The sequence below is a fragment of the Schistosoma haematobium genome, chromosome ZW (genome assembly GCF_000699445.3).
Source record: "Schistosoma haematobium chromosome ZW, whole genome shotgun sequence".
NCBI lineage: Eukaryota > Metazoa > Platyhelminthes > Trematoda > Strigeidida > Schistosomatidae > Schistosoma > Schistosoma haematobium.
Window position 1 is genome coordinate 51,371,410 of NC_067195.1, and position 22,550 is coordinate 51,393,959.

General features: G+C 29.8%; 1 protein-coding gene across 1 annotated transcript in view; it reads left to right on the forward strand.

Annotated features, from left to right (window-relative positions):
* Positions 1-22,550, forward strand: part of PDE7A (High affinity cAMP-specific 3',5'-cyclic phosphodiesterase 7A) — an 84,941-nt gene that overhangs the window by 12,042 nt on the left and 50,349 nt on the right. The window contains exons 3-4 of the mRNA XM_035734140.2: positions 15,168-15,421; positions 19,462-19,519. Of these exons, the coding sequence (XP_035589098.2) occupies positions 15,168-15,421; positions 19,462-19,519 (312 nt within the window). The remainder of the gene's footprint in view (positions 1-15,167; positions 15,422-19,461; positions 19,520-22,550) is intronic.

Consider the following 22,550-nt stretch of genomic DNA (forward strand, 5'->3'; position numbering starts at 1 on the left):
AAGTTTGATAATGATACCTATTCGATTCAAACTTAGCATCATATTCATTTTGAGATCTGAAAATCTTCATTTCTACTTCATGTAAGATTATGGATTCACCTAACATCACTTCATCATGATATAAATTTCTAATTACTATTAATTAAACGATCATATTTTTCTGCCAAAACATTTTGTTTTTACGTTTGTATTTTCACTTAAAAGTTATTTTAGTTCATTTTTATAAAAAAGAATTAGTTGTTCAACAATTTCCAATTATTTAGTACCTTAGTATATACTTTTTAAAGAGTTTGTTTGATTTTAGTCCATTAAATATAAAGAAATTATAATATAATATAGATTTTTCTTCTTTTATATTAAGATATATCATTCACATGATCCAACTCAACAACTATAATCACGTTGAAACATTTGAAGTTTTGTCAGATTTACTACATAAAGAGCTTAATAATAAATACTATCTAAAGTTCTGAAATAGGATTTCAAGCTGTTAATATATTGTATAAAGATCAAATTGACCTTAAGTTAATGATCTATAACTTCATATTCTGTTATGATAATTATAACAGTTATATTTAAGTAGTTCATGATAATTGCTTACGTCATCGAATTCCTATTCATGCTGAGATTTATGTACTGTTCATTTTCTTATCGAAAAAAGTCCTTGAAGAGACGATGTTTATGACATTATACTGTTTTTCCCCTTATATAATGGATAACGTTTCGGCATTTAAATGTCAATAGTTGTACGAAGATAATTCATTCATCCAGTTGACGTACTTCACAATCAACTGTAATCGAATCAATATCTAAATGCATACAATATTGAATTTTTGATTCGCGAAGACTATATGTTCAACACGAAATGTAGTTTGTTTTTGTATGATTAAATATTTGGGAAAATGTTTTTCCCTACTCAATGATTATATTTCTACGTGTGCAGCAGTAGTACCGTGGTTTTAGGATTTAGCTCTTAATTACTACTTTGTAAGCTTAGATTATGCTTTATGTAGTACAGTTTGTGTACTTGAGTGATGAAAAAATTATTAAATCCTACATAACGTTTAACTTAAAATGAAATGTATCAACCTGTAATAAATCACTCGGTTGCATTTAATTCAATAGATGACTATACTACTCATAGTATGAATCTACTACTTACAGAGGAAAAAAAATAATCATTAGTTGCCAGTCATATTCATTTATATGTCTAGTTAGTTTATTTTTCTTTATTCCAATGATGAAATAGCATTGACTAGTTGTCTTTCATCACATTAACTATTTAATTAAACCTATATAACATTAATAGCAATCAGTTTTATTAGTTATTTATAGAATCAGACTTGACAGTTTATCAAGTTGATTATAAGTAGTAGATATATACTTGAGTAATTAAAAAAATGGTTTGATAATTTTAATTATGAATTAAGATATAATTTTAGAATACCAATCTCTAGTTTGTTGATTATCATTAGTGTTTTAAGTTAATTAAATTAAAATTAAGTTAACTTTCTCTTTCTCTTAAATATTTTCTTTAGTAACTATCGGCATATTCGATATTTGTTTTTGTTTTTGATTCTTAAGAAAAAAACTTTCTTTTCTTCAAAAAAAAAACATACGATAACGCATAGAAATTGAGTGAATTTTGTGTACGATATTTCTATAGAATTTAATTATATAGAATCGTATTCGTCTATATATTTTTATGTGTGTGTGTGTGTGATTTTTTGTAGTCAGTCTTGTACACTTTGAAATTACGATTTGCCATAAAGTACTTATGAAAATTTATTTGCATTATTGAATAAAAATACGACTTTTTTCAGTAGAAAAAAATAAATTACCTGTTTGTTTATTTGTTAATTTTTCAAATAAAAGAAAAAAATATAGAAAAAAAGTTGTTTATTTACTTATTTATCTTCATACTAGTTGATTTACTTTATTCTATTATGGAACTTATATTGTAAATATACATTTTTTAGTAATAAAAAAATATTAAGGATTAGAAGTAATCACTTTCGGTGTATAAAATATGTTGTGAATTTATTTTAACTAACGATAAAGCGAAAAAATTCTTTTGTTAACATAGATATTAACATGTTATTAAGGTTATGTGAAATGAAAGAATAGCTACAGAGTGAGAGAATTTTGTTTAATTGTTATTTTTGTAAGAGTTAATTACATTATATATATATAACTATTGTTATTACCAATAAAAGTAATTTTCCATGGTTGCTTAGGCAATATTTATACTATAATGATACAATGAAGATATATATTTTGTTATATCTAACTCTTCGTGACTTTATTTAAGTCACTTCTTTAGAGAATAGGCGAATAACAAAATTGAATTGATAAAAATTTAATTAGTACAAAAGAACAAATACTTTTTTATTATTATCATAGAAACAATACTAATCACGCTAATATTATAACATTCAGGCCAAGGCCGATTTCATATAAGATATATTTTATGTGAATTGGTGTATATTTGAGTGGGTGTGAAAAAAATGTAACATTTGTATTATGGAAGAAACTAGTGCTAATTTTTACATACGTTTATGGTGTAACTTTTAAACAAATTATATATGCCTGTTTGCAGTAATGATCGAATCGTTTGTTGAACAGTTAAGCCTTTTGTATTGAGGGCGATAGGGTTAAGCATTATGTATGAAAGTATTACCCAGTCACTTTTTTTACAGTTAAAGAAATCTTTTTGAATTATTTTGATATTATCTAATATCGGTTTAATAATCTTTGATAATAATATAGGCTGCTATTACTGATTTAGTTTATGGACTCCTAAGTTCTAAGGGATTATTCAAAGGTCTTTAATATAATTTGGATGTTTTCTAGGAAGACCCAAATTTTCAACAGATGACTGTTTAATATGTAAGGTAATTCACTAGACATAGTCTAATATGTAGACATAGTTCTATATAAAAGTAATCTATTTCAAATCTCACACAAAATTAAAGCAAACAAATTAACTCTAATTATTTGTCTTACAAAAATCACGTTTTTCACATGTACTCAAACATACATGTATATTGTTATTCACTTTTGAATTGAATAACTTGTGATTGTACTAAACATTTTATACTACTTGTATTTCTCTATATTTTACTCAATCGAAACTTGTATTAATTTAATTTGATTATTTATTTATTCTCTGAAAAAGCTACTTTTACTAAGTCATGAAGTATCAAGAATTCAACTTTCTACTCACTGGAATATTCTAAACGTAACATAATTTTATTATTATAAATAATCTAACTGATGCTTAGTTTATTTAAAGTTATCGTGTTAAACCTTGTGAATATTACTACTACCACTACTACATTTAGTAGTAGTATAGCGCGTGCTACTTATATTGATATAATTGGTATATGATGCGAGTTAAAAACGTAATATCCGGCAGCAGAAGATGGGGAAGATCAATAAAGGAGGAGCGGGAATAGAAAGCAATTAGTATGGAAATACATGAACAATGAAATGTGAGACAGTGGATTGATGTTTGCAACAGGAACAGTTCAGGTTGATATGATGGATTGATATTTTGCAAATAAACGATTTGCTATATTGTTTTTCCATTTTCCCAAGTAACTGTAATTTTTTGCTAAATACATTCTGTTGTCCCCATCTGTGTTCTCCTTCACTACAGTAGTAGTAATAATAACTATTATTATTAGATTGGTTAGGACAAAATATTCAGCAACTTCCTTAGTTCACAAGTAATACAAAATCAAGTGAAAATATATTTAATTAAATTATTGGTATAGGGCTTATTAGATCAAACATTTATTGTTTACTTTTGCTAGGAATACAATTCTATATACATAAATGTACGTGAAAAAGTAATTTTTTTCTGCTATCTTTCGAATTGTATCATTTATTAATGTGAATATTTACTAAAAACGAACCTTAAGATGGACGGTTGTAGTAAACTAGAGAACACTGACCAAATATCTTGAGACTTTTTATAAATGTATATCGGTAATTCATGCTGGGTATTAATCTTGAGACTTTATTATCGAGTCACTTGGATTGGAATATAGTCGTTTCCATTTTAAAATTTGTAATGTACTACGATTCTCATTTTCTTTATTTGATCACTGGTGAACAACTACCTTATTCGTAATTTAGTTATCTTTACAATTTCTAATGAAATTTTCGGTAAATACACTTTGTAGTTTTGTTAAAAGAGAAAATATATGGCAATTATCTTACTGTTTGTTTAATAATAATATTAGTAATTATCCATTGAAATAACGGCTGAATTATATATGATATTAGACTATTCATTATGCGAACATACCAAATTGTCTAGTCCAACTGATAACATATACATTTGAAATAAGATTAACTTATTGTTTAATAGTTGAACTTTTGAATATTATTTTGCTTTGGATTACTGTAACATTTCTTGAAATGATTTTTACTTTAACCTTATTCCTTATTGATGTATGTTATCAACAATGATTTATTATACATTCTGTTCTAGTTATGGAGTATTATTTAGCGTGTATTATAATGATACACGTTTTAGCGGTGATGATTAGATAATGAAGGTAATGTTGATCGATGAGTTGTAAGAAACAATAAAAGTATTCGACTGATAGTTCCTTACGATGTTGAACTATTGAAATAGGCTCTCAAATGAACGACTGCCCGAAAGACAAGCCAATCGGCTAATAGTGTAAGTTTTTTCTCAGTATACTGACATGGTTATTTAAAAAATAATAAATCTAAGTATAATTAAATATCGTTCAAAGCATTGATAGATGAAAGATTTGATCTGTTTTTGGTCACTCATTCACTTATCCAAGTCAAACTTGCATAACAAATTTAATTCTTGCCTATGATGTAAAGTATAATAATGCTACTACTACTACTACTACTGTTGTGAACAAGAACACGAGTGGGAACAATCGAATATCTTTGAACACTAAATTACAGAACATCTCACTAAAATCTGAAAACCATACAATAAATACTTAATTTGCAAAATCCCAATCAATTGTCTCAAAATTGACTGTTTCTTCGCAAATATCAGTCCATCGTCACCGATTTCATTGTTCCTGCATTTTAATATCAATTGCTTTCCGTTCCCGTTCTCTCCTTCTCGATCTTCTACTAAAATACTTTATGTTCCTGACAATTGTTATCTTTTACCTTTGTGGATATAAATAGCTCGCACCACACTAGTACTACTACTGATCGGTTTCCAATATCGAAATAAATAAAATTCAAGGTTCAAAACTGGAATCTAATAGTTTAAAGTTGAACGGCTTAACTACGAAGCTATCTATCATTAAGAATTGCATATTGATCCACACAATAAATATTTCATGATTGCTTCTCCTTATATCTGTCGAACGAAATTATATGAAAACATTGATGAGGTGAACAAAATGATTTGTGTCCTAATGTTATATATATATATATATATATAATTACTTAACTCATGCCATACTAAGTATCCTAAAGCTTAAAAATGAACTCTACTAGAAGACGAAATTGTTTAATAAAATGATTACTTTTACATGTAGTAGTTGATGACGATGTTGTCCTGAACATCGATAGAAGTTCTGTAATTTATCCATTTAATTCAGAAAACATATCACTAAAATAACTTAATTAGTAAGGTGGTAGTTAAAGTTAGTCAGCAGAAAATCCTAGACCTAGTTTTCGTGCTATTTGGGTGATATGGTATCAAATTTTCCAGAGGGCATAGATTACCTCAAATATACAGGTACATCATACCGATGAGTGTCAATTAGTGTAAGACCTAGAGACAGGGTTTTCTGTAAACTATCTCTTACCACCACCTTACATTTCAAAATAATACACACAGTGTCGAATCACTTAAACTAGTGACTTGGTAGTCAAAATTTGATTAGCACTAATAAATGATTGACATACATGTTATTGATCATTCGCTCAGTGATCAGTCTATCATAAATTACTCCACTAGTGTTAATCACTTATTTTTATTTATGATAAATACATACTTTTTTATATGATTTGACCCAACTACATACAAAGTGAACCATTGTGTTTTTTTTAAATTTCGTAACAATATACTGAAATCATCATCAGCATGCAAAACTATCATTAATTTTCATCATGTTAATGTGACTCGTTCCAAATTTTTCGTTTTTTCCCCTCTCAATGTAATAAATTCACTTATCTAAGAATTATTCATTGTTTCTAGTTCATTAGCTAAATCATTAAATGAATTATTTTTTGATCATCCCCCCCTGGCTGTATGATACAAAAATAATATTCAATTACTACGTAATAAGGTATTTCAAGTTTATCTTTGTTTTTATTTACTGACTTTTTTTCTCTAAAACAAATTGTTTATTTAGATATTTTTCTAACAAATTTTAGTTAAACTAATATGTTTTATATCGATCAGGTGTTGTTTTCTCATCAAAACTATTAAATAGTGACTACTGACAATTTATTCTATGTATAATATCTAAGGTTACATTATAAATCTCTTTGTTAATCTAATATTTACAAATTGATTTAGATATTTGATTTTTAGCATATTTTATCATGTTATAGTTACTCATGATAAAATATCTCATTAGGGTAATTGGATTCACCTATTTTCTGTTTCTTTCACAATTATTATTGAAAGGAGAAAACAAACAAACAGAAAAATTTTATGACACTATGTATTATTATCAATTTTATTTAGTTTACGGGAGCAAACGTTTTAGCATTGAATTAGTTGAATAATTAAAACATCAGTAATAATAGTAATAGTGATAATTGTAATTTATTTTTTTATTTGTTGTTTGAATTTTTCCATTGATGTTTAGGACTACAATTGATCGGTCTGTTATTGGCACGTGTGCATCTTGTGCGAACTGAATCGATATTGCAGGCACATCTAGTTGATGAGTTTCAAACAGGATGAAACGTGCATTCTGGATTCCATTGATAGACATCATCCATCTTTACTTATAATGTTTGTGACTTGTGACAATATCAAGGCAATCTGTACAGGATGCACATATGCCAATGAGAGACTGATTAATTTCATTTCTAAACATCAATGAGAAGTTTCAAACAATCAATGCAATGATGAATTATAACTTTACACCATTGCACAAGCCAGTAGGTATCAAGACTAAGTAGGTAAGTGGATAACGCAATGACGTTTGAAGCGAACGATACTGAATTTGAGTCCCAGAGAGAACATCAACTCTGAGATTCAGATACATCCAGCTGGCGAGTCCCAGACAGGATGAAACGCGTGTTCTGGTTAATGATAGTTATGGTATGTGTCATTCTGTTATGTATTGGTCATATACAAAAATACACATGATGGGCTATTAAAACGTACTATAAAACAACTTAATTTTCTCTATAGGATTATTAAACATTTAACCACAGTCTTTATTAGTACACAAATGATTAAGTAATTCCTTCAGTTAACAGCTATTTCATCAATCTGTGTGTTTAGAATGTAACTGTACAATTTTTTAATTTAAAATAAAAACCGAATAATTATGTTAAATTCTATACATAACTTGATAAAAATCGAATGCTTAAATAACGATGCTTACAAGCTTAGTATACTATATTTCAACCGTTGAGTAATATCAGAAACATAAAGTAAATATAGGTCAGTCTTTTGAAAAAGAATATTTCGACATTTCAAGAATATACTATGGTATTAAATAGTATTTTTGGTAAATGTCTGGGGACTGACCTTGAGAAATAGAGTACAAAACACCATATTAAAACAAAATAAAACGATCAATAAAGAGAGAAGGAACAAAAATGGATTGTAATTAAACTTTGGCTTTATAAAGTAAGAATTTTAACCTCAAAATTAACTAAACAAATGATTTTTATGGATTACATCACGAACTGATGTCAGTTAGAAGATCGTTGAAAACCGAGAAACACTGAAAATCAGTTTCATTTTAGTACGGGAATCCTTAACAATGAGCATTCATGACCCATCAGAGATCGAATCTAGAACCTTTGGTTTCATGATTTTTTTGACATTTTCAGCGATAATATTGATAAATGTGCCCAACTTTGAGCACTATTTAGTTAATCAATATTAAAAGTATGTTTTCAATTTGACTTTTTCAAAGGAATTGTATGAATTTCGAAATAATTTTGAGGGCCTTTATTGTTTGGTTAGCTAAGTGTATGATGTTTTTTATTAAGACAGATGAACATTAGAAGTTTGTGTACTTTATAGTGGCAATTATATTTTTTGACGCAAATCATTGTAAATCTTGAAAATAATGATAAATTTGTGAGAAACACTTTACAAAATAATAAATCTGCATTATTGATTTTTGACATAACATCTAAACAATTTTCTTTTTATTAAATAAAGAACTTGAGTTGAATTCGTTATTTCCAGTTTTTCCCGCCTCCACTATCAAAACAAGTAATTTACATTATCTAATTTATTTTAAGAAAGGAAAACAATCTTTTTCTGACAACACTGAATAATATTCATTTGAAATGTTAGGTGAATAAAGGTAGTTAAGACGAATTTCTGAACCCAGGTTTCGTGATAGTTAGCACTCATCAGTTAGATGATCTTGTTGACTTAAAGAAACTGATGCTCCCCGTAATATTCAAATTATGTCATTTAGCTTTACTCAAAATGAAGCCAAAGTTTATGGTTTTCTGTCGTTTACAATCAACAGGAGATTTGAAGTTATTCAGACAAGTGATAACACTGAAACTGGATGGATGGAATTCGGTCAACGCTAAGGAACTGAACAAATATGACATTGGTGGCTATCAGTGATTAACCAGTTGTGAATTATTTCCAACTTATTTTAGTGATTACTTTTTTAAACATTGACATTTTAATCTTCGTTGTTATGAAAAAAACCTATGGAAACTCTTCAATTCGAAGGTGTCATAAATCACAGACCGAATTTAACTAGACAACTAATAAAAACCAAGAAATTCAGAGTATATGTTTCTTAGTAATATGTTGTCGAAGAATATATATAATATGCCGAGATCAAAGCACAATGTATTTGAAGACATTTGTTTTTTCTATATATTTTGATATCATTAGTTAGTTCTTATTGAAAAAGTATTTTACAAATGAAATCCATGGTCTTAACTGTAAATATTATCAACTGATTATAATGGTGTGCTGTATACAAACAATATTATTGTTTACTTTCAATAACTGGGTTTTTTGTGTCGCTGCTTTCTTCGCTAACTTTGATTGCATAGTTATTTTTCGTATTACGTTTTTTGGGGACTGTACAATACAAAATTATTTCTTTTTATCTTCATCGACTGACATTAACCAGAGAATCAAATCGAGCGTTAGTCAAAAACCTTTAGACGAAACAACTACCATGTAATAATGGCAGTTTGAACTTTGTCATTTTTGATATTCAGGACAGCGATTGATCAGTCTCCGTTACCCTGTGTGTATCTCGGTAGAATCACCTCGATAAAGCCTTATCCTCCAAATTGAACGGAAAGCATGCTCTGGATTCTACTGCTAGCCACTTATCAGATATGATAATAACTTGTGATGTAAGGTTTTATCAATGTAATCTGCTTAGAATTGACATAATGATACTGAGTATGAACAACAAAGAATTATAAATTCTTACGGACACCTTTATACCTTCATGAAAAATATACTTTCTGAACTCCGGTCGTATGCAGAAAGCAGATTTACTATAAACAGCTATCATAATAAAACAGCAGTGTATATGTGATATCCCAATGAGTAGAAATATGGATTTCTGGCGTTTTGTGATTTAATATAACCCACTTCTTCAGAGTAATTAGACGAGAAAATATAAAGAAACAGTCATTATGTTTTTACTAGAGACTATCTTCTAGATAAGTTTCTTCAAAATCTTAATCATATGATAGAATTAGTAGACCAAAGGCACATCAAAAGGGAAACAGATAATATTTCAAATTAATTAAAATTTAAAATGTAAACCATTTAATTTAGAATAAACGATTTTTATAGGTATCATATTTTTGTTATCTATGTAGATATGTAGATCTCCAGGATTACATTAAATATAAACAATGCTAAATAGTTCTATAATAAATAGGAAAAAAAGACATTTGTCTAATGTTTATTGATTCATTAGAATTTCTAATAATAATTTCCTTTTGCCTATTATTTTCTATTTTGTGACTAATGTTGTCTTATATAAAAAAGAAGACATAACTTCGAATCAACTCTGGATGAGCTTTTTCCTTCTTTGCAGACAAATTACAATACATATAAAGTATTAGATAAATGAGAGTAAAGCAAGAGAGATTACATACATATAAATATATATGGTAAATGATGTAATACAATTTTAAAGGAAGTGAATTTCAATGTATTGTCTTGATTTAAATGTAGACTAATTATAATTATAATAAGGTATGTATCTTGTTTGATATATTTAACAAGAAAAGTGTACAAATTAATTTATTTAGTTCAACTTATACTTTTGGCTACAATATTATTTTTGTTACAGAAGTTTTATGTGTAACATAGTATCTATGATACATTATTTATTAGAATGGATGACATGAATTCTAATTTCCTGATATTACAACGACATAGAAATTATTTTCTATCTGCCACACTATACTACAATAATGTGAAAATACCAACATTTATATTACCATAAAGATACTCAATCAATATTATATACTCAGACTAGATCACGTAAAACTGATATATGATTCAAATATATGATCAAATATAGAGAACCAGAGTATAAACAAGACAATACTTTATTCATTACAAGTACAAGCAGACGATACTTACTGAGTCTATTGTAGAAATCAATAGTAATAAAAAAATCACAAATTGAATTGTTAGTAAGCTATGTTTGTCAGTTTACTCTTAGTGGCCAATCAAATTTACTTTCACTAGTTACACATCATTCTCTTACAATTCTTTGATGATAAATACTTTCAAATTGTCACATTCATTTGATAGAACTAATAAATAACGAATTTTAATGTTAGTTATTAGATAGTAAGTAAATGAAGACAAATTAATTATTGATCTTATTGGTTAGAGTAGATGTTATACATGATTAGTTATAATATGCCCTTTAGAGTAAAGGAATGTTGTAGACATTTCAAAAACGCTGAGATTAAAATATTTCATATTCACTTATAAAGTTGCTTAGCTATTGATCTTAGCATTTTTTTAAAAGAAATATGGACTTCTTGACCAAAGGCTAATGAAAAGGAAACTGGAATTATTTTTTTGGAAGTATGTGATTGAGAATCAGTTGGAGTAGTTTAAATATGTTCAATACTTGAATAATTCTAAACGTTTCCTACTCTGTTGTCCTATGCCTTCAATTCTTTGTTGTTTGTACGCTTTAGAAGTCTCCTCTTTCGACATTTTTCTAATGTTATCTGTATCTTTTCCTCTTTTTTTGACAATGTCCCCTATAGTCCATTCACTGAGTTGTAGTTTGAGAAGGTAGACTATATTAAGATCTAATTTTTTCATGACTACTCATTTTATAAAAAAAACTTTAAAATGAAAATTTAACAGGTTGTAGATTCAGTGCATATTTAACTGCTGTTTCGTCAGCAATTGGACTATTCCGAACAAAGTTTGTTCCAGATTTGCACACATCCGTTTTCCCACTAAACTTTTAACATGATGTTTAGTCATACTACCCAGTTCTTTGATATAGTATAAGTAATATGTGGTTTAGAACTTGTTACTTGATGGATAAACGTCAATTCATCATTTCACTCTTTAGATAAGCGTAAACTGAATACACGTATTTTGATTTAAAGAACGGTTTATGCTTACCTTGAAGTTACATTGGATCTAATAAAATTATACATTCAAGTTAATCTTATTTTCTCTGCACTGTTTAGCAACTTTGTATAATGTTGTGATTGAGATAAAAACGCTTTGACTTTTGATAACCCGTTACTCTCACTTAAAATAAACTCACGATATTAATTTGCAGTGAAGTATGGAAACATTAAAAGATGTGTAACGCGTAAGAAAAAAAGTTTTTAACTATTAATTATTTACATATGGTCCACAATTAAAGGACTGGATTTTGCTAGAAGACTTTCGAGAGCAAGAGAGTTACTTTATCCTACGATAAAACCCTCCAATCATGAATCAAACTCAAGACTTTTAGTCATTATAAATCACAGAGATGAATTAGTGGTCGAAAACTCTAAAGGTTAAGTACACTTTATGTGGCCAGGACGATAGAATTAACCATATCTTTTTGTCTGCTAATGATTGTCTGGCTACAGTTTATACTATAAATCACCATCAAATTGAACAATTTTCACAAAACTTTTATAACACTAATAAACGTGATTTAATTAATCAAATCAAATGTAGATGTTGGAATTTATTCTCAAAGATCTTAAAGAAAATAGTTTATCCCGTCATCTAAATTTTATGATGATTTTCGATTCCATAACAATTTTGTGACTCAAACAATTTTCCTTTAGGTTGATATCATGTATGGTTGAATGTTAGGCCACCATTAAAAGCCTGGAAGCACTCGACGGCCATTTTGTCCCAGTATGGAACTCCTCAGCAGTGCGCACCCACTACTCCCATACAGGACTCGAACCCAGAACCTTCGGCCTCACGCGCGAACACTTGACATTTAGACGGCCAAGCCGGTGATGACCTATTCATGATATCAATCTAAACTCAAGTCTCCACAACCCTATACTGACAATCTTCCTTCAAAAATTCAACGAAATAAGAAAAGCCATAATAACATGATGATATAGTTCCACTTATTTTTTCTCAGTTTCTATACTGTTTATTTTTTAACGACTGATGTACGCAATAAATCATTTATATAAAAATTATATTTGAAATAATTGATTTTGATTGTTATCCCGAAGAACAGGCACGTTTGTTGGACGAAACGTTGAAATGATTTATATTTCAATCGCTGAGATTATTTCAAATATAATTTTAACACATAGTATCTTCTCTATACGCGGCGCCTAATTTCTGTCAGACTACTCGTTTTAATATTGACGAATATTCGTACAAATGAATAATTTATGATAGATTATGAAAAACTCTTTGATTTTCCAACCACCAAGTTTCAAATTTACTGAACTGGCTTTCTTATTTTTTACCATGTCTTATGCTAACTCATATCCAACTAATCAGTCTATTAATCCTTTACCTGCTCAATCATACACTCATTGTTCGATCAAAAACTTAACAATCTCCACAACCCCACACTGATAAATACAATACCAGTCAATTTAGTGCGTTTAATGATAACATGAAAGATGTAAGCATAAAGTGTTTGAATACGTTATCAATGAATGTATGTGTTTGTGTTCATAAATTCGATTATTCTTGAGCTAGATAATGGATGGTTCACATAAAATTTTGATTGTTTTTCGGTCATTACATTTGTATAGGCTTGTTGATATCATCTGTGCAAAGTTATTATTGTTTACTGGTCAATAAATGTCCAGTATTATATATTTAAGAGGTTATTTTTGATAAAAATCAAACAACGGGTTTTAGCTTCTAATCAGTGAATATATGCACAGTTATGTAGTAATTTTTGCTTGGTTGTTTGAATCTTCCCATTGATGCTTAGGATTGCAATTGATCAATCTTTTATTGGTATATGTGCATGGATGCGCGTTTCTTCCTGTTGGAGACTCGTCAGCCAGATGTACCTGTATCCCAAACTTGATGTTCACTCTGGGACTCAAACCCAGTAGCGTTAGCGATGGTTTTTAAAGTGAAAGGTACTGGGTTTGAGTCCCCGAGTGAATATCAACTCTGAGGCGAAGGTACATTTGGTTGACGATTCTCCAACAGGAAGAAACGTGCATCTTGGATTTCACTGCTAGTCACCATCCATCCCTGCTTACAATTATGCAATATTTTTAGTTGTCCACAATTATCTAATTGAATGGTGAAAATTACAGTTTTGGTTATTTGATTTTCAAAAATATAAATGAAGCAATGTGAACACAAACAACATATTTGTCTGTTTATAACTTATTTTCAATTGGTTCACTTTAGTTCTATTGAATGAAGTTGTGAACAAGGAATAATTTTAACACAAGGCAGTAGCCGGAAAAAGTGTTTATCAATACATATATAAGCGTTTATGTAGGAATCACGTAGGAAAATTTCAGTATATACACGGTTAGCTTACGAAATTATACGATCATCTAGAGACATTCTCAAGCTCTGATTAGTTAAAAAAGAAACAAATCAGTTTGATGGATCATACAATAATCGTTGTGACTTATTCGTTACAAATTGATCTTAGTAACAATTTTTTATAAAGTGATTGAATTTTATGGGGTAAATTATAAAACGTTAGATAGTCGAGGAAAATAACCGTAATTACCTCGATCCTGAATTCGTGCTTATTAACGTCCGATAACACCGTTGTCATGTTATTAACCGCTTCTGCCATTCACGGAAGGATAACCATCATTTAAAAAGTAAACGACAGTTAAACTATATATTTACTTTTTATGTAGTGGCTATTGAATACTCAACACAAAACTGGTATTTCCTGATTTGCCGTAAGCATCCTTATTTTCTTCGGTTGTGAGAATGTTCTGGTCTGCTACTGATATGTACACTTCCTATTTGTATGCTTCGACCAGCTGCTTGAGTCGGAAGACCGTGAATAAGTATGAAGCTTTTATTGGTTAACTGAATCAAAAATACATGCAAAATTCATTTATGACTATAGATACACTTCTCACAGAAAATAAGGTCACGTTTAATCAACAGTGTACGTATATTCCTTTAGAATGTGAAGCCAAATCTTGATCATTTGCGTGGGTCCGTTAGCAAGTCGACTGACTGTAATTAAAAGTTGTGTAACTATGTCAGTCTTGACCCTAAGAGTTCATTAATAACCTCTCTAACTATGAACATCACTTTCCTCATGATTAAAGGTAAACTTTGCCTCTAACAGTACCGCTTAGCACAAAACCTAGATCCAGAGATCTGTGTCGATTAATTTCAACCACTTAACATCCAAACAAATTTTACGTTCATTTTGCAGTAAATTCGAAGTATTGTCAACTTTTTTTATTCCTCTACTTTTTTATATCATCATTGTCATCATGGTCAAATTTCTAATCCAAATAATTCTTTTTTATTCCTTGAAATTCAGATTTACAAAGAACCAAAAATTCATCACGTAGACGTATTCGATATCGATCAAATTCATTTAATTCATTTGCTTGTCAACAAAGTGAACAAATGGCTGGGACAATACAATTATTTTATTTGTATGAAGATAAAAATTCAAAGAATATGTACAACCTTGATAATTCAAAAGAAGACGTAAAGAAATCACAAACAGCTGAAAGAATGGTCGATAAAATTCACCTTAGTTTTATAGATCATCCAGTTGGACATGTAAAGGTATGAATGCTACGGATATGATAAAATTAAATGTTCATAATTTAGTTGGGCTATTCTTAAAGATTGGTTAAATATTGAAATTAAATTTTGTAATAGACTGATATTAGTTGGATCGCTGAATAGCTTGCTTGTTGTAGTTTGTGATACTTTATCATTGCGCACAAATGTTTTTAGGCCGCTCAACCAAACAGTAGTCATGTGCTCACTCGTGACTAGATTTAATGGTTGATATTTTACAATTTTAGTGAAAGGCTGGAACTGGTAGAGTTCAACCATCTATAGAGTAAGAGTTATAACACCGATTTTAATTTTTCTTATCGCGTAACAGTGGTAAAAACAATGTTAAGTCCCTTTTATAAATTTTAACAGAACAATGAGAAGACGGAGTTTATCTAAAAAAATTATACATTTGCGCTGTCTCTAAAAATGCATGTGGCAAATACATCACATTTTTCGACAAACTCCGTCTTCTTATTGTTCTGTTGAAAAATAATACAGTCGACATAGTATAATTAAGCTTAAATTTACTTCATAAGTGATTTTTCGTTATTCTAAAAATTTTATGCTCAGTGATACTCGGTATAGAGACAAGCCTACATTTCACCAAGGAATTGCATCGTACTAGGTATCTGGATTCAGTTCGAGCGAATATACTGTGTTAAGAAAATATTAGTTTACAATAAATGCCTGACAATAATTCAGTCAAATAATTTTTCATGAACACTAAATTGTTTAGTATATTTTTTTAAAGTTAATAATTTTACAGTGGTAATAGTCAGAGTTTTTATTGTTTAAACGGAGCAATGTTTACACAATACCGGATCAGATAAAGTATATTTCTACATATTAAGTTGCCTTTCGGTCACTAACCTAAGTGACTGGATGTCGGGTGAACTATTTCGAAATGCTACGTGTTAAAGATAGTCGGGAAATCGTAAACCTAGGTCTCATGCTGGCCAATACTGACCACCAAGATGTTCATGTAATCTTAAGTGAACTGCTGTTTCTTCATAGATTCAAACGTGAGCTTCCTAGTATTACAATCTAAGACGTTACCACTGAACTATCCAGGTCATGACAATAATTTTCAGACACCATATATTTATCATAACAATACTAAAAATAAAGAATCAACCATTCGTTTCTTTAATTATTAAGAATTTCCGTAACACATGAATCAAACACAATATCATAAAGTTTCATAAAAAATATTACCATAAATATCATAGAGGTTAATAGTTTTATCCTTTTTCTTATGTAAATCGGGAAGTCAAAAACGATCAACTATTACCAATGAAAACTCTATTTACGATTCATATAACTACATACTTTATCAGTGCAAATATTTTATTCTCAACAATTTATTCATAAGTGGTTTGTAATTCGTTTCGTATACAGCCGAATAATATTATCACTATTAACGTTTAACTATCATAGGTTATACTGCATAGTTTGGTAGAAAAACCCTTGGAATAGTGATATCGAGTGATTGTCTATTTATTTATCTGCTATTTCAGATAAATTTTTATTTTCACAAGGTGGGTTGGTGAAGACTGTAGACATTTTTAATAGTTGAATTCATGAGTCGATCTAACATGGACCATCATTGAGAACCTGGAAGTACTGGATGGCCGTTTCGTCCTAGCATTGATATAATCAATTTTTGAGACACAACTGCTCTTATAAGAGCTAGTGTTATTACCCAGTTACCTAAACAGTATTAAGTGAAACAGAATTGGGAGCTGTCACAAAACAACATCAAAACTTATATACATTGTATAATTCATAAACTGGTCTAGTCTGTTTTTAGAATTGTTAATTATTGACACTGATTAAGAATAATTGCTTGATTTTTTTGAAAGATTTTCAATGGCGATCTAACATTGATCGATCCATGATATGAATTGAAACTTGATAATCTCCACAACCCTATACACTGATGATTGTCATGTGCTGACTGTTGACTAAGTAAGAGAGGTGATTGTTGTAGTTCTAATGAGAGGTGGTTATCAGTGGAGTTGAACTGTATCTAGTGTGATTCATTTACCGAAAGAAGACAGTGTAGGATGTTCGCATGACATGGTTTGTTGTTTGAAGTTAGACATTAGGAGTGTTGAATGCCGGCTCAGTGGTGTAGAGATTAAGCGTTTGCGTGAGAGACTGACGGTTTTGTGTTCGAATTCTGCGTGGGTGATTGTGTATTCGCACCACTGGTGAGTCGCATACTAGGATGAAATGACCTTCGTGTGTTTTCAGGTTTTCACTGGTGGTCCAACATTAATCAGTTCATAATCTCAATGAAAAAACTATTGACAGTACATATTAATTTAAAAGATTTGTTAGAATTACATGTAGAATAAATAAATACATCCCAGAATTTAACTGTAACATATGTTAATACCAGGTAGGTAAATGTAAATAAGGTAAGAACCGTTCACTTACTTAACTCTGACAAAATTCCATCAAGACACGGTCATTAGACTATGTAGGATGATTTAGGTAAAAAAATATGAACTACTCTCTCTCTCACTCTTTCTATATATATATATATATATATATATATATATATGGCTTTTGTCTACCAATTTCAAACGTTTGTACCGAAGCATATTACACATAAATTGTCATCATTTACACACATGACTATTTAAAGTATTGTGAGGGTTTTAGTTAGCGTATAGCTTGTCTACTTGATAAATTTCCAGGATTTCAATGCGTTTCAATATTGTTGAAATTTCATTGAAATCATCAACCTATCAATGTTCGATTGCCATCGAAAACCTGAAATCACTAGACGGTCAATTTATTTTAGTATAGAACTCCTCAGCAGTGTCTGTCCACAACCTCTCATTTGGGAATGAAATCCTGAACATTCGGTCTTGTGCGCGAATGCCTAACCTCTAAACCATTGAGCCAGATTCCAATTATGTTAATGTTTGACCTCAATCAAACCACGTTATTGCGCATCCATCTTCCATTGTCTTCTGCGGATAACTACCTTCACCTAACACAGTGCGGGGTTGTTGATGCACATGAATGAGGGTTCTCGTACTAGGATGAAATACCCGTATAGTGCTCCAGATTTTAAATGATGATCCTACATTGGTCGGTTCATAGTTTCAAAGGAACTCAACAATCTTCACAACCCTATACTGATAATTATTCATGCTTATCCAAAAACCTAATGAAAATTTTCATTTAAACAATTAAGAAAGGTTTATTCTAACTGAGGATAAATCAATTGTAGATAAATCTAAGTGATTTTAGTTTTTTTCTTCTTACTTATTGATATTGACAGTAAGATTGCAGTAAACAAAGAAATATTGTCAGACGTTTTCTGTTGGTTTAAAATTGTGCAGTACTTAGTAATTGTGACTATTGAAGTCGGACGATGAGCACAGTAACGTTTAAACACTAGGTCAAAATTCAATATCCGATATTCTCCATTCTCAAACAGTTCAGAAAATACAAATCTATAGGAATCTGTATAATATATATCAAAGTAACAATTCTATATGCACTAGTAATGGCTATTCCTGCATCTGAAACGAAAGCCATGGTTTGTTGCAATCAATCTATTGAAGAGAAAAACGGTTTACAATCAACCATGCTTGAAAATAGTAATATTATATATTGACTTAATGTAAGTTGAAATATGTGGTAGAATAAATCACAGTTCTGTAATCGAATCTCTTGTGGATGTCAGAAAAACTGAATATTGTATATTTGAGCCCGTATATTTTCTAGCATCTGCAATACTAAGGAATATTAAACTGATGACGTAATATCTAATCATTGCCCTTTAATTTCAAACAGCCATTTCAGTAATATCATTTTATGTTGAAAATTATTTTCATATTATTTTTTTTGTCATCTTCACACAAAATAGTTCATTTATAATTAATTATATACGATTAAAATTGATGTAAGAAAAGTTTTCTTTCTTTTCATCTTTTTTCCATTTTTAAAAACAACTTTGTTTTTTTGTTTGTTTTGTGGAACTTCATTTTCTCTATTTATTTTTTTGTTTTATTTTACAGATTAAAAATTTAAATAATTGGGATCTTAACATTTTTCATTTAAAACGAATAACTTCTAGTAAGTTTTATATAGTTTTGTATGTTTTCTTATTGTTGTCATCATGTAACTATAAATTAATCACTAAGATTGTTTTTCTATATTCTTGTTATCTAGTAGAAATAATTATATGGCTGTTTCATTTTATTTTTTTATTGTCGGGTTGTTAGTTTGTTGATTTTCTTTTTAACAATTAATAATAGATTACATAATCAGTGTAAAAATTATTTTATTTCAGAAATTTTAAGAAATGATTTTCTAATGTAATCATAAATTGTAAACTGAAGTAATATAGACTATATGTGAATTTATGGCGATTGTAGTATTATCATAGATCAACTCTTCGAATTCAAATGTGAAAATACCACAGTTTTCACAAATCGTGATACTGATAATGATTATGTGCTTATTATTGACTAACTTCAAGATGAAATTCCTGGAGTTCTAGTGAGGAGCCGTGACCAGTAGAATTGAACCGTGTTGTATGTGAGGCAGTTATCCACCACAGACAATGGATGAAAGGTTGAGCAAGATCATGAATTATTTGAAGTTAGACATTAACACCGTTGGGTGCCATTACAGTGGAGACCGAATATCCTCGGTTTGAGTACCGCATGCTGCATCGTGGATGTGCACTGTCGAGTAGTCCCATGCTAGGACGAAATGGCCGTCGAGTGCTTCCGAGTTTGTAATGGTGGTCTAGCTTGGATCGACTCGTGAATTCAACTGTGATAATACCGACTGAACTTATGAGTTAATCCATATGAAATCATTATTGTGTATATGGAGTTGTTAATTCTTGAAATGATAGAAAGATAATGAATTGATTCATTGAGATATGTTAACAATGAGTTTATTTCAGCGATGTTTTTTAATAGATTCCAAATGAAATTATAAAAAATGGCATGGAATAATTTACAATAATTTATATCCGTTCATCTAATCTGTTTAGTACATACATTTAAATGACCATTATTTACAGGAATAGAAAATTGACTTATCTTCATTGAATTCAAATACTTTTAAGGTTTTTTAGCCTACAGTATTAGTTGGATAAATGATAAATTATTTGACTAAATTGTAGTTGTGTATGAACAAGTTTTTAAGTTACTTAATTTTCTCTTAGTGAAGTTAATTTTTAAAATACAGTTTATTTCGAAATAATATCAAATAAAACTATAAGTTATGAACTGTTGTGTATCATTGATCACTTACTTATATATCAATTACACCTGTTGCCTTTCGTGGAGGAGCATAGGCCACCTACCAGCATTCTTTATCGAACTCCGTCCTGATAAATCCTTACCAGTGGCCATTTATTCTTTTCATGTCTACTTCCGATTCTCGGCGCAGTGTGTTCTTTGGTCTTCCTCTTCTCTGTTTGCCTTCAGGATTCCAAGTTAGGGCTTGTCTCGTGATGAGCTTTGATGAGTCCCACAATCATCATTATTCATCAACATATAAATTGAGCACAGATCATGATAACTAAAATAAATATGACTTTTATTTATCAAAGTAATTTTTCCTATTTAAACAACAAATTATTGAACTTTTAACTGTATAAATTGATTATTATAATTTCATGGTGAACTTGTGTTGCTCAACATAAATCAATCTGTTAACAAATCAAAATTATTAAACGAACTCTTAAAAGAACCAATGGTTTTACTGATGACAATCAAAAATAGTCTATATCATCGATTGAACATATATATCTTAATATGACCTCTCAGGCTGCTAATGGTTTGACCAATGCTCTTAATCCTACAATTAGATAACTTGACAGATTAACCTTGTTGACCTACTCAGAAATCATTGTCTATAGGTTACAGTCAAAAGAGCGGAATAAAACTACTCAAAGTAATCTATGTATATGTGACTTGAAAAAAATTCACATGAATAAAATGCATAAATTAGAAAGCTACAACGTATCAATAATACGAAATTACAACAAACACCACACTAGATTGATAAAGATATAAAATCAGAATGACAAGCTACAAAATATGAGAAGAATAGGTGAACATTGACTCATCCACTTTAAACAGTTTGAAATTAGCGTTAGTTACATTGTTAATAAAAAAATTTAACATACAATGAAGCTTAGTTTGAAGCCACACAAAAAGACATTGGAAACGAGAAGAGGTAATACTATATTGAACCTAATAGTTAAGATTAATTAGTATTTATACTATTCAATTTAAAGTTATTTAAGAAAAGGGATGGTGTTGTAAATGATAATAAACAGACTGAAAACCAAATGGTTTTTAACAACACACTTGAGTTGATATGAAATTCAAACATTGTGATTAAATGCTAATTGAACTTTTCAAAATGTACAATACAATAAAAAAGGGTTAGGTAATAGACAAACGTTAAAACAATATAATTCTCCACCATTACAACAGAAGGTTTACCACACTCTTTTTCTGTAGGCAAAGGTTAGATTGAAAGCATTTCATGACAATAGGCTTTGAAATGAATAGTAAAAGCGGTGTTCTCTGTTTATTATTTGTTTTATACGCCTTTGTGATATCCGCTTTGAGTCCATTATCTAGTAGATATCTAATGATTGCACTTATGAACGTTATAATTTCTTCAGGCACAGTTTTAAGTAATATGTTTAGAAAAACTCGTGGATACCTTGAAATTTAATGATTTCATGTTATTGTATCCATCTTAGTCGTCTCGTTGTGTTTAAATCTATCAAACGTTCAAAATGTGTAAAATACTTAGGCTTGTTACTCCCAAAGGAGCATAGGCCATCGACCAGCATTCTCCAACCCACTCTGTCCCGGGCCTTCCTTTCTAGTTCTATTCGGTTGCTGTTTATTCTTCTCATGTCTGTCTCCATTTCTCGGCGTAATGTGTTCTTTTGTCTTCCTCTCCTCCTTTTGCCTTGAGGATTGCAAGTGAGGGCTTGCCTTGTGACACAGTTGGGTGCTTTCCTCAATGTGTTTCCCATCGACTTCCAGCGTTTCTTCCTGGTTTCTTCCTCCGTCGAGATCTGGTTTGTTCTCTCCCACAGTAGGTTGTTGCTGATAGTGTCTGA